This window comes from Fulmarus glacialis, unplaced genomic scaffold (assembly GCF_000690835.1).
Source record: "Fulmarus glacialis isolate BGI_N327 unplaced genomic scaffold, ASM69083v1 scaffold45293, whole genome shotgun sequence".
NCBI lineage: Eukaryota > Metazoa > Chordata > Aves > Procellariiformes > Procellariidae > Fulmarus > Fulmarus glacialis.
Window position 1 is genome coordinate 39,144 of NW_009203202.1, and position 13,440 is coordinate 52,583.

The 13,440-nt window shown below is 35.7% G+C and overlaps 1 protein-coding gene across 1 annotated transcript in view; it reads right to left on the reverse strand.

Moving 5' to 3' along the window:
- Nucleotides 1-13,440, reverse strand: part of AKAP6 (A kinase (PRKA) anchor protein 6) — a gene marked incomplete at its 5' end in the record, with an annotated part of 51,321 nt that overhangs the window by 37,657 nt on the left and 224 nt on the right. Inside the window, one exon of the mRNA XM_009574547.1 lies at nucleotides 9,849-10,073. Coding sequence (XP_009572842.1) covers nucleotides 9,849-10,073 — 225 coding nt within the window. The remainder of the gene's footprint in view (nucleotides 1-9,848; nucleotides 10,074-13,440) is intronic.

Below are 13,440 nucleotides of genomic sequence, written 5' to 3' on the forward strand. Positions count from 1 at the left end.
GACAGGTAGGATAAATATCAGTGCTGTGTTTTGCTTTTGTAATGAATCCTGAACCAGAGCACCCAAAAATTCATTTGCCTGTAGTGGACATTACAAACTTGAAATTTTTGCTAGATCACCACACTGGGCAGAGTTTCAAATGAATGTGTGTGGAAATTCAAGAGATTAAATGACTTAAGGTACAAGTGGAAACTTTACAAAATCAAGGGAGGCATAAGTTAGGATCAACTTTACTGCCAGTTGTTGGAATTCACTTAGACTTACAGCTTAAAAGAAATCAAGATGTTTCTCAACATACATTGCATATTAGATGCCAAGAAACGCCCTCTAATTGCCTAAAAACTGTTAGGTATCAGAATTTCAGCCATCTTTAATGAACAGTTAAAACTGTTAAAACTTTGTATCCTGCCTCAGAGCTATATAAGAGGCTTTAAAGGAAGAACTTCCTTGCATGGATGTACATCAATACCTGTAACCCTCAGGCTGAGGTTCAGATGTTAATATTGTACTTACTCCCTTTCTTAATCTAGCTCCCCTGCAAATGGTAGACGTGCATTTTTGCTGTCCCTGTGCAATGGGCCTGGTATATTCTGAAACGTAGAGAGAATTTACCCTATTCTGAATTACAGGAAAAAAACATCCTGCAGTGCATTGGTATTACCTTTTTATGGGAAAGCAGTAAACATAAAATAAATTAGCCTAATCTTTTGGAGACTTCAGGACAGGCAGGGTGATAGGAAGGGGAAAATAAACACATCTAATGAGTAAGGAAAAAAGATTTCCTTTGGCTTTTTTCTTGTGTCAGTGAAGCAAATTTAGCCTGGATTCAAAAATGTACAGCTTGAGTTGCTCCGGGGTAAACAGAGGAAAACATATTATGGTGCTTTCATGTGTATCTGTATATGCACAAGGACAACAAGCAGGTTTTTCTAGAAATGGTGTTCCTCATCTTATTTCAAAAAAGCAACGCATCCTCAGAATGGATATATCATTAACACATAAAAACATTATTTTCATTCTTTTGCCATACCTTAATCATAAATGTACACACAGACACACATTTTTTGGTTTCAGCTCAAGACAAAACTATAAGTCCCCAACAAGAGAAGTTACTTGCAGCAGAATCAACCAGAGCCAGGCAGCACTACGATAAGGTAGGTTCACTCATATCTGAAGCAGGTAGCCTACCTCAGTATCTTATCTGTATAAATAAGTTTTAGGCAAGTGTTTGCATAAATATGTTAAATTTTAAATGAACATTAACTTGCCTCTTGTACAAGTTAGGCAGACATGACTTTGACATGCACAGTTTAGCCCCAGGGCTATGAGAAGGCTAGAATTAGAGGTGAGGACAGAAGCAGGTGATGTGGTCAAGATGAACTGTGAACGGCAGTCAAAAAGCTAAGGGTTATCAAAAGCCAAATGTTTGGATGAGGTGACTGTTTGTGTATGATGGTCTTAGAGGCTCAGTGTTACTCATATTATTGCACCTTCAACTACCATTCCTCCATTGCCTGGACAACAGGATTGGGGTAAGAGGACTAGATAGGTCCTCTTGAAAGCAAAGAGGGCACGAAACAGGCTTGCTTTCCTTCGCTAAAGCTTAGACTAGAGAACATAACGAGGTTCCTCTTATTGCGCCCCAAACATGAAAATAAGCATCACTGTGATAAAGGGAAAGGTGGTGCACTACAAATGACATTGCATCATCAGCCATTGGCGAAATGCACAGAAAATCCATCAGATTAAAGGCCAGGCCTTCAGTTTTATTTTGAGGTGAGGAAATGCAGCACTTTCCTAACAGACCAGTCTTAAGGGAATCATCCTGCAAAGGACAGGAATCCACATACATCTTTTTTTTTTTTCCATTGACTTTATGCAGCAAGCATAATCGAAGCCTCTCTGCTGTCTCTAGTAACATGTTTTCAGTCTGCAAATCCCATTCCTGACTGACATCTCATACTTGTGATACGTAATATATCTGATAAGGATTGCAGTAACACTTCAGAATGTATACTGAAGTCCTGTTCTTTTTACACTCATATTCTTACTCATACTGAATTACACTTTACCCTGCAAATAATTCTACTAAAATCAATGGTTTTCCTGGCAGTATGAAATTATTTTTAGTGTAAGTAAAGGTACTAATACAATCTATAGCACTATTCCCTATTGGAACTATGATCTATTAACTTACATGCAAAGATGAAACTTGGAAAACCTGTCCAGTACTGAAACCAAAATTAGGCAACGGTCTACTAGGTCAATGATCCACCAATTAAAGAAAAACCTTGTTAGTAGGATTTAATGGCTCCAGAGAACGCTATTCAATCAATAATCCACTAATATTGGAGAGATTTGCACCTGAAAATGCAATGCTATGGCTCCAAAGGGGCAGTTATAGACAATCAAATAAATCGTATAATCACATGCAGTAGTACAAAGTGGACCTTAATGGAGACACTACAGTGAATTTTTGTTAACTCTCTTAAATTTCCAGTCCATACTGTACTTGTTTTTCTATGTGTTATCGCTAACCAAGGAAATAAAGCTTAGAGACCAACCAAAGTAGCAACCCTCACTGTAAATTAGTGCAAGTCAATCTTGGCTTATTTTTAGGGGAAATATTTCTTTCTCTTTTTCTTTTGTCATCTTTTGCTTTCTTCTCATTTTCCTTTTCCTTTTCCAGGTTGATAGTAACAGAAGAGAAAGATTCTGGTTTTGCAGTAAATAGATCTTCAAGGCAATAGCAGGACAATAAGCAGTCACATTTTCAAGGAGTCATTTGGGTGGGTCAAAAGAAGAAAATAAATTATATCTTCAATGATAATGACAATAATAAGTGATGGAACTGAGAATGTTGTCTCAAAAGAAGCCAAGTCAGCTATTTTCACTTCTACATATCTGACTCTTCAAGAGGCCGTGACTGAGAGGGGAAATATAGCCCCAGATCTGCAGATGTCATTGATGTGAAAGGTTTGGTAAAGGAACTGTAAGCCGTTTGTCACTATGAAATTGCAAGTTTTGCTTAGTAATGGCCAGTTTGGGACAGCTTTCTCTGTAAGTCAGGGTGTCTTCTGTGTTAGTCAGCTTGAGTCAGACCTCAAGTTTTACAAGTCTACTCATGACATGAGAATTAAATGCAGACCATCCCAGTACAGTAAGAAAGACAGGAAGCCCATTGCCTCCTTCTCACCAGCTGCAGTTAACAAGAAGGCACTGGTTCAAATGAGCACCCTATTGCACATTCAGGAGGGCTGAGAAAGAAATTTGGGCTCAACTTTTCTGCAAAATAAGTAAGTCTGCAGTTAGTGTGGGAGAACCTCAAACCTCACAGATATTAGCAGTAAATCTTTCTGAGCTGGGATTGCAGTTGCCTCAACATCTTCAAGTCCCTCAAGTCTTAAAGACATTCCTGATGATTCCTTGAGTGGAATTCATCTGAGCTAATGGAGAACTTGATGCCTGAGCTAGTCATTTAGAAGCAGGTATTCTGAGGTACAGTACATCTTCTAAGTAGCCAGATGCCTAAAACAGGACAGATTAATTGCATTCCAAAAGTGCTTTCTTTCCCCCCAATTACTATAAAAGAAGTTCAGACAAGATCTCTGCACTGTAGGTATCTAAAGCTAACCTGTTTTAACATACCTCTACCGTATGGCTATGCTGCCTGCAGGGTAATCATCTTGGTATACCAGAAATAAGGGGACAATACATAAAACACAGCTAGGAAGGAAGGAAAATATGAATCAGTAGCCTAAAAATAGCCACTAGGCTATTCTGTCCTCCACCAAAGGATTCAGTGTACTGCTGTATCTGAGCTCTGCTGAACTCAGGGTTCTTCCTGTTACTACAGTAACCTCCACCCCACACCCCAATCTTAGTCCAGAAGCCCATTCCCACTGCTGAATTAGAACCGCATGCAGATAGTTTATGATACCTCTGTGGTATGCACTTGTGGGGCAAAATGGTTTTAGACAACCAGATAGTGTTTATGATTAATTTTGAGATTTTGATTAGTTAAAAAGTAAGTAACAATGTAAAAAAGCTCAGAGAATTCACAGTTCAAGCTTCACAGTCCAAATGGGATGATGGAATGAAAGCTGCTATCTCAGATGGGATATTTAGTCCTAAATGGGAACTGTAAATTGTATTAGTGTTGCCTTAAATAGGGAGAGCTTATTGAAAGACAACCTGAATTTTCTTTCAGTAAGTAGTAAGTATATTAAATCAAAATTTGAGATACATTTGAGCATATTAAGTATTTGAGTACCGTATGTGTATATATATATATAGTATTGAGCATTGATATTTGAGTATATTAAAATCAAATTAAAGCTATAAAACCACATATTGTATTAGGGTCAAAATACCACTTTTTTGGCAAAAAATATGTAGAGCTGTTTTACTATAAAGAGGTGGCTTCTCATGTAAGTCGTCTACAGAAGTGCTGCTTTGGGATGGTGGGTCATGTAAATTCAGTTTGAGTTTGCTTCAAACCATTGTAAGTGGCACCAGGCTACATTTGACTTTGGAATCCTACCTGTTTTTCATGAGATTTATTACTTATGTATTAAGTATGCCTTCCTGTTTGTTAAAATTTAATCCAAACAAAATTCAGGTAAATATTTCTTCATCTGTGAAAAGATTTGGGCTCTGAAGTCACATTCTTTTTGAGAAATTTATTAAAATCATTACAAATTTTTTTCATCATCTTAGAGGTATAAAAAGGATTAAATCCTGCGTGACTCCTTTTGGACTTTCTATTGGAAACTGTTTTGCATACTTTTGTTACATGCACATTGAATTTCTGTAATTCTTTGCAGCTCTGCCAGGAACATCATTTCAAAAATTGTAAAGGATCCAAAATGCAGTAGCAAAAGTGAGTCCGGGCACGTGTAGGAATAGCCAGCACTTTTCTCCAATCTCTGAGTCTCCAAACCTTTACTCAAAGTTAATACTTTACTTTGATTTCAGTTTGGCCATAATCTTACATGCTCCCAAACTCACTTGTGTTTTATTTGATAGAATTATGTTTAATTGAATCATTTGTAAGATGTGCAGTGCTGACTCTTATGCAAACTTTTCCGTTAAAATGAAAAACATCAGGAGAAGTACTGATTAACTGATTGATTATTAATTAACAATGCAACCTATATTGTTTAATCAGGAAGTTCAAGCTTTAGGCATTGGAGAAATAAGAGATGGTGCTGAGAAATACTTTGTTTTTAAATGACATTGCCTCATCTGGTATGCTCAGTCACAAATTTAGTAGAAGATGAAAACATACAGTTCTGAACGAGTCTAGTCATTAGAAATAGTTACAAACATCAGATAATTTACACTGTTTACAAGGCACACAGAAACGGCTACAAATACTACTAGCTATGGAATTCAATAGACCATTGACTTTTAGAAATACTAAATGAGAAAACGTTTCCAACATTTCCAAAGTTTTTGGTACGAATAAGCAGTCTGATTTCTTTAATGAACACATTGGCTAAAGTCAGTGAGAACCACAAGCTTTCAGTACTGCTGAAAATCAGGTCTCTTTTTTTTAAAGGCCCAAATACAGATTTAGGAGACAGGTATGACTATATATATAGCATGTTGCTTGTTGCTTCAAATAAAACCAGATTAGAAAACTACATGAAATGCAACATTATTGTTGCCAAAGAAAACCATTTAGCAGAAAACCTCTGCTAAAATCCTGTTCTGAACAGGGAGGGAAATCCCTCCAAACTTGGTTGCTCAGTTGCTTTAAGCATTGGAGAAATAAGAGATGGTGCTGAGAAATACCTTTTTTTAAATGACATTGCATCATACTTGGTTTGGAGGGGAAGGAGAACAGGATCCTTTATAAATCGTGCTACCGAAAGCAACAGAAGCTTTCCCAGTTCTACGTGATTGAGAAGGGATTCTGAGATGGACCGATACTCGCAAGTCTAAGCCTGTTCTGGAGTAGCTGGTCTGTGAGCCAAAGCCGTAACAACTACCTTTTTTATGCTGATGGGTCATTTCTTTATATTGAACACTTAAAGTCATAGGTTTTATTGCAAGTGACAGAAATATATGACTAATTATTTAGGCTCCCTTGCTGTCTTTTGGAGGGCATTTTGCAGAGACAACAGCATGCTTTTTGAAGTCCCAGACACATAAAAGCAAATGTGGCAGAACACTTCTACTTACAAGCCAACAAGCACACAAATTTCTGGCTAGACCTTACTCAGATGAAATTTACTAAAACTTTCATGAAAGAATGTGAATTCCTTTTATTATTGCTCCTCATTCTTTCCTCCTCCAAATCTCTCCTGACCCACAAAATTGCCATACATCATTAGGTTAGGAAATCAGTTGTGCCAATTATTAGTCTCATGACATTAGGTTTTTCAGCTGCTAGAATTATGTTTACCTGAGAATCTTGTATTTCATTTAAAAAGTATGTTTCTGGTTCTGGCCCTCATCATTTCTGTGAAAAGCTAGAAAACATGAACTCGAGGGACTCAAAAGGCAGAACAGAAATAAAAAGGATGAATAAATAAAATAAATGTATGTTTGTAGTTATGAAGATCTCATGAATTTTAAGTCAATCTCTTGATTTTCTTAGTCTACATTCATGGGTTTTTCATGTTGCAACAAAAGAAAACAAACCAGGAATAAGACACCCCCTTTACAGCTGGGCAACCTGTGTTCACTCTTTCAGGAGCCCAGGTTGGGCTACTCTTGGACACACACTTAATGCTGCTGTGGAATGGCCAGCAAGCGTCACTATAGGCTGAAGCAAAGTTCGTGCCTTTCCTTCGTAACTAAATATGAAAACGTTTGAGGCAGCCAGGAGCACTGAAAGCTGGTGGAATGAGTAACAAAATGGCTCTGCAGACCAGCTGCACGTTGTGTGGCACAGAGCTCATTGGGCTGACCAAAGTATACCACATAGTTTCCACAAAACCAAGAAATACAGGACCTTACATTAGCTGGGCAATGACCTTAACTAATAATATTCTAGTAATTCTAATATCTAAATACACTAATAAGAATGGAAAAAAATCAGCCAAACATACTCAGGAGGATTTGAACTTTGAATATAAACAAGAAACAGCGGTAAATGCAAGGAAGCAGTCTCTTTTCATCACATATGAAAATGGACTATATTGAGAAGTAACCTAGAGGAAGGAAGGAAGGGCTGCCTTGTGGTTAGCGCCAAAGGGTCACCATAGCTGTTCTACCCTAACACAGCCATTGACTTGCTGTGAAAACCTGAAAAGTCACCTAATCTCTGTGCATTTTATTTCCCTCATTTCTAAAAAGGGGATAATAATACCTACCTTAAAGGTTAAAGAACCTTAGTTCATTAATGTTTGTACAGCATGTACAGCTCCTTGACTGGATAGTACTATAGAAATGCTAAGTATTATTATCGCAGACCTATATCCCAAAAGACAGTAGTACATTCTTTAACAAAAAGAACACTCAAATTAATATGGCATGATTTTTTTATAAAAGAAAACAAAGAAGTCAAAATAATTTCCTACTAGTGAATTTAAGAAGCCCTCCTCCCACCACATTGTTTTCATCTTGGGTCCCAAGTGCATGTGAACTATACATTCAATTCATCCTCCAATTGCAAAATGAAAGGAAAACACCTGAAAAATGAAATAACTGTTTTTCCTAAGGCATAAGTGTAATTTAAAACATAACATTATGGAATGAAAATCAACAGCATTGTTGAGTTTATTTTATTAAAAATGTTTCTCTGTGTACAGTGGCTATGTGTATAATAGGGATGGTGCAGCACAATAAATTTCCATTAAGAAACAATGATTCACTTACCACAGTGAAAGCAGTAATAAGGTTAAACTCTTAAGTTAAGTGGAAAGTAAGTCAAACTAAACCCCAGCAGGTTTCCTACTAGTGGCACAGCTAATGTTTTTGAAAATGTTCTAAATGTTCTTTCTCAAATATATGTATTATACATTGCAGTATTGTTAATTATATCCATTTTCTCTTTTATACACTTCCCCAGGAGATCAGTGAAGAATAGAAAACTTACTTATAGTGGATTTCAGATTTAATGAGACAAAGATAGTTTAATATATATGACAAAGAGATGTGCTCTCACCATATTTGATAGGTAATTATTTTTTATACTCTAATGGCTACCATTTCGAAAATAATTAATGTATTATTTATGTAATTAATAGATAATCAACCGAGTAATGAAATACTCTGGTTACATCATGGTGGGTGGTATTATTCTGTTTAACATCTCTAGAGCTCTTGGCATGACATCATGTCATATATGTCTTAAAAGATTTCATCTGAGAGATTTATGCACATTTCAAATACGTAAGTAACATTGGTATGGTATTTCTGTTCATATTTATATATAAAAGTCTTAGCCAAATATATATAAATGTATATTTAAAAACAAGTTTGTCTGAAGTTAGATTTTTAAATACATAGTCATGCACTTAAGTAAATGCCATAATTTTCCACAGAAATAAAAAGCATCTAGCATTTCCTATGGATGCGAAGTCCTGCAGGTTTATCAATAGTCCTTCATAATCACTAGCTTTGAAGTTTGCTGATAGAACAAACAGAATCAGCATGATTTTTTCCCCATTAGCAGAAGACCACAAATCATTAAAAAAAGAAAAAAAGATGTCATAAGAAAGCTTAAAATTGCATTCAAATGGACATGCTCAGGAACCTGAAAAAAACCCTACCAACTTTATCTACATTGATACAACCTTCTCACTAATCCTCATGATTGGAAAAGGAAGAGTTAAGGAATGACTAATTGGGAAGACAGTAATTTTTCTGCTGTTGTTTTCTTGAACGCTTGTATAAAAAAGAATGTTTAGAAGTGTTTGCAAAATGCCCTTTGAGGTGAGTATTTAATAAATTGTCCATCACCTTAAGAGTGATGTTGCCCTAGACACCCTGATGTACTAGTGGAAGAGAAAAACCTCTTTACCTCTAAAGCTCAACAATTACTCGTGATTCCTTTCTTATTCTTTGGTCAAAGATCACTTGCAGAGTAAAGTGACCTGTAATGATGATTCAGGTGAGGGTTTATTTAGAAGTGATAGCTATGAACAGAAGAAAATTGCATGGTTCTACCAGGTTTGTTTGCTAACTTAATAGCCCTCTTTCCTAAATGGTCCCACTACTTTTGGGGAATGGAACAAAACATACCACCTCCATTAAGTCAGTTGCAAAGCTGAATGCTGGCCTTCAGTTGAAGGAGCTTATCCGACTATAGCATAGCGACTACAATTCTTTTCCCTCCTTTCGATAAATCTTCAGGCTTAGGCTTAAGACGTGGCCTAGATTAATGCAAATCTCATAGTGTATATGTCTTTTTCCACATATCTATTCACCACAAACTAGAATGTTTTCTCACGTATGCTAAATTTATACCTCTGTAAACGTGACCTCAAATAGGCTATTCTTGACTCATATGTGCAGAGAAATAGGCTATTAAACTGATAGTCACACAACACATTAATTAATTTAACTGATGTAGGGAGTGAAATTCAGAGTGAAGCTATTCGTGACAAAACTTAGCTTTACAGTGAAGTAGAATGAAAGAATGCTACTGCTTTTCTAATTGTGGTGCGATTAGCTCTCTAAACTTTCTTTTGCAAAAAGTCTAAGGAATAAATATTATTGTAAAGATTCAATAAAAACAACATGAATGAACACATAGTACATAAATGGAAGTAAAAATATGAATATATGATTACATATGTACATGCATCGCATTATGTTATGTATAAGATAAATATTTTATCCTACCATAAAGAGGATTCTCTCTATGAAAACTACGATTGTTTTTTTATTACCTTAAAATATTGCAGTTGTTTCTCAGCATTCATTGTTCCTTCATTTTCTTGTCTCAGACAGGAATTGAAGATGAAAAGCTCTGTATCTCTCAGCCACCCTTTCAGCTCTTTGATCCTGACCTCCAGCTGCCTTACCAGGCTGCCGCTTTCAGGCGAGAGCAGGTCACGTGGACCTAACCCACTGTGCCCTACCATTGTGTCTTGGATCTTCTCTCCTAGGGTTTTCTAATGCATTAGATAAAGAAAACATAGATTAGTCTTATGTACCAAAACATATACAGATTAATGTGCAACAAGAAGCATCTGTTAGATGACTAGAGATGTGGTTTTTTTAATAATTACTACTAATATCAATCAATTTCCTTCTTTGTTTCCTTGTTTCAATCAATTTCATTTTTTGTATTCTTGTTTCTCACTTATGCTGTTCTCTCTGGGTCACTGACTTTGCTGGAAGCGGGATAAATCAACTATGGACAGAGGAGACAAAATGGTACATAACTTTTAAAAGTAGTTACTGTACAGAATTTGTCCTGTGGCTTTAGACACTTATGACCATGAGAGTTACTGATTTCTAGGCAGCAACAGAAAATAGGACAAGCACTGAGTTCACCAAACTCTTATCCAAGGTACTGTCTAAGTTTTTGGGGAAACATTGAAATACTGAAATATTTTTTGAGGTATGAACTGTCAGGTCATAGTTTCCAAACTTGTAGCCCTGAGGTTGTACACAGGAGCAGTTAGGTCACAAAACAGCTGGTTTGCTTTTAAAAGTGGCTGAACTCATTCAGAGGCCAATAAGCTAGAAATTGCAAAGCCTCAATGTTCCTGAACATCAGGCCAATTATTTAGACAGCTAAATTCGGATTTAAGTTCTCCATGTTAAGCATCCACTTTAAAAATAATGGACCAGAATAAACATTCACCTCTGATCTAATGAAACTAATTTACTTCAGCTTTTCAAAGTAGTGTTTCTAATAAAAGAACAACTGAATAACATTTTGATAGTGGACGCTGTAAGCATAATGAATATTCTGAAGAGGCCAGGGATAGAAAGTTACCTTCCTTTTCAGTATTTTGAAAGGCAATCCTTTCCTTTAACATCACAAGGGAGATACGCTGTTGCCTACTTCTTCTATGCCAAGCAGTATTTTATCTGACCTATAAGAGGCTGTCAGGCTGACACTTATTATAAGCACTAGATCTGTGTTACTGATTGTAGAATATTGAATATACACTGACAATCACATCCAATAACCTTTTAAACTGATAATTAGCAGTGGTTAATTGTTGTAACATGAAGATACAGTTTTAGGTGACCCAGTATGGCTGTCTGTTGAAAATACATGCTTTATAAAGTTACTGGAATATAATTTATAACAATGAAGTTAGCTTCCAAAAATAAGCCTTATAACACAAATAAAATTAGACTAACAGACATTAATCTACTAGCTGGCATTCTGTAAATAACGTCTTTAGGAGATCATAACTGAAAAACATGCTTTGTTGGCAACACCCTTCTATTTTCATGGTGCAAATATTGATAATTTGAAGACCCTCAGTGGAATCCAGCGCTAGCTATTGTTTTTTATGCTGTAACAAAAGTAGCAGCAGGAGGTGAAATCAATGCCCTTGGAGGGTAGGGTCACAAAAAAGAATTTATTGCCACTTTTTTGTTCTGGAACAGTTTGCAATCATAAATTCTTCATAAACAGAATACTTCAGAGAATGGTCCGTCTTCATAAATATACGACAGAGGACATCAATTTCATTTAATTCACAATTTGTGTCAGCACAGCAGATGCCAATGCCTGCCTTGATAGGGTTGTTTAATATGCAATTGAGACAGAGTAATATTCAGCACAGGGGACAAAATTTCACAGATTAAACTGTACGCACCACTGACATTTCATTCTAATGTATTTCCATTCCACACTGTTCACCTTAGATGAAAGTAATATTAAAAACCATATCCCTCTATTTTACCATTGTTAGAAGTTAAAATCCTTGTCTTTAATTTTTTTCATGCCAATTAAAACGTAATCATGCCAATTAAAACAGTATGCCTAGTGCTGTTAGTTTCTGCAGAGGTTTTTATTAAATTAAACAAAACTCTATCAAACTCTGCTTATTATTCATGAAATTGCATTTAGCAGAAAAACTGTTATAGTTATATTTTATTTTTCTGTAAATGCTGAAATTAATGGCAAAACTTAATCCAGAGGTATATTTTGATTTTAACATACTGAGAAGTGGAGGGCTTTAATTTTTTTTTAAGACAGAGTTTTTCTAGTTTTTCAGAATGATGCTCAGTTACTTATCTCATAGTTTTATATCCTACCAGCTCTAATCAGTGCCACTGAATTAACCTGATTAAACACATTGAAAGTCATAAATGTAAGGCTTACAACTGAAATTATTTTAAAAATACAAGTTGTCATGATCAGATGTAAAAGAATAGGATAATAAGTCCCATTTTTATCAGTAAATTTATTAATGTTCAAGTAGTTTTAAAATGCTTGTGATGATGCTGCAGATTAAAATTAAAAAGTAATAAGCTCACTAGTCATATGGCAACTTTTAACATTTTCTGACAATTTGCACATTTAGAGAATCAAGTGATTAGAAACAACTGTGCTGAACTAAAAAAGCCTCACTCTCTGTAAAATGGCTGTTGCATTACCAAATAAGCTAAAGTGACACAAGTCAGTATTTAAAATGCTGTTGGCAGGTTGCATGTATAGCTTGCTCGTACTATATTAGAAATGCTTTTTAAACTAAGATAATAGCATGCAAAATTATGCAATGTAACTGTATTGCTAATATCACACATCTATAATTAATCATTTAAAGTAATTTATAAATTTATCTTACCCTTGATTTGAAGTGAAGGCAATTAAGGAGAGAAGTGGATGGAAAAATATATAGTTTGACCTCTCTCTCTCTCAGCTGTTTTACAACAATAGGACAATAGTGTCTCCTGCACGGTGCCATCACTAGTCTCTGGGTAACAGAATCACTATATTGCTTTTTTTGCCAGATTCTTGTATCTCACTCTTTGGCTGAGACCCAGCCCATCATAGCATGAAATGAATTACATGAAACTTTTTTGGCTTTTGTCAAAAGTGAGCTGAATACAGCAGCATGAAACATATCCTGGTTGTATTCTTAGCTTCAGGTATTCAGATTTGTACTGAATCTGCATATTTGTTTTTGAGCCATCAGTGTGACCTGAAACATGCAGCGACAACCCCACTTTTCATCTTAAGGGTATAGTAAATAGTTAAACAGTAGATGTCTCTAACATGTACCTTCAGAATAAATTCTATTAACATTCACTCAAGCATGACAGTCAGTGTATATCAGATATACTGCATTATAGTTGACTTGGTGCATACCCGTAATACATGGCATATTTTACTTACATTTTTTATGTATTAAAGAACTAAAATTATTAAAGTCAGACAGGAGACAAGCATGGAATAAAAAAAATCAACAGAAGAGGAAAATACTATGGAGTTTTTATGATAGCATGAGTAGCTTGTTTGAAATGTACGTGGTGAATTGAAAGAGAGAGATATTTGTGCCTCAAATT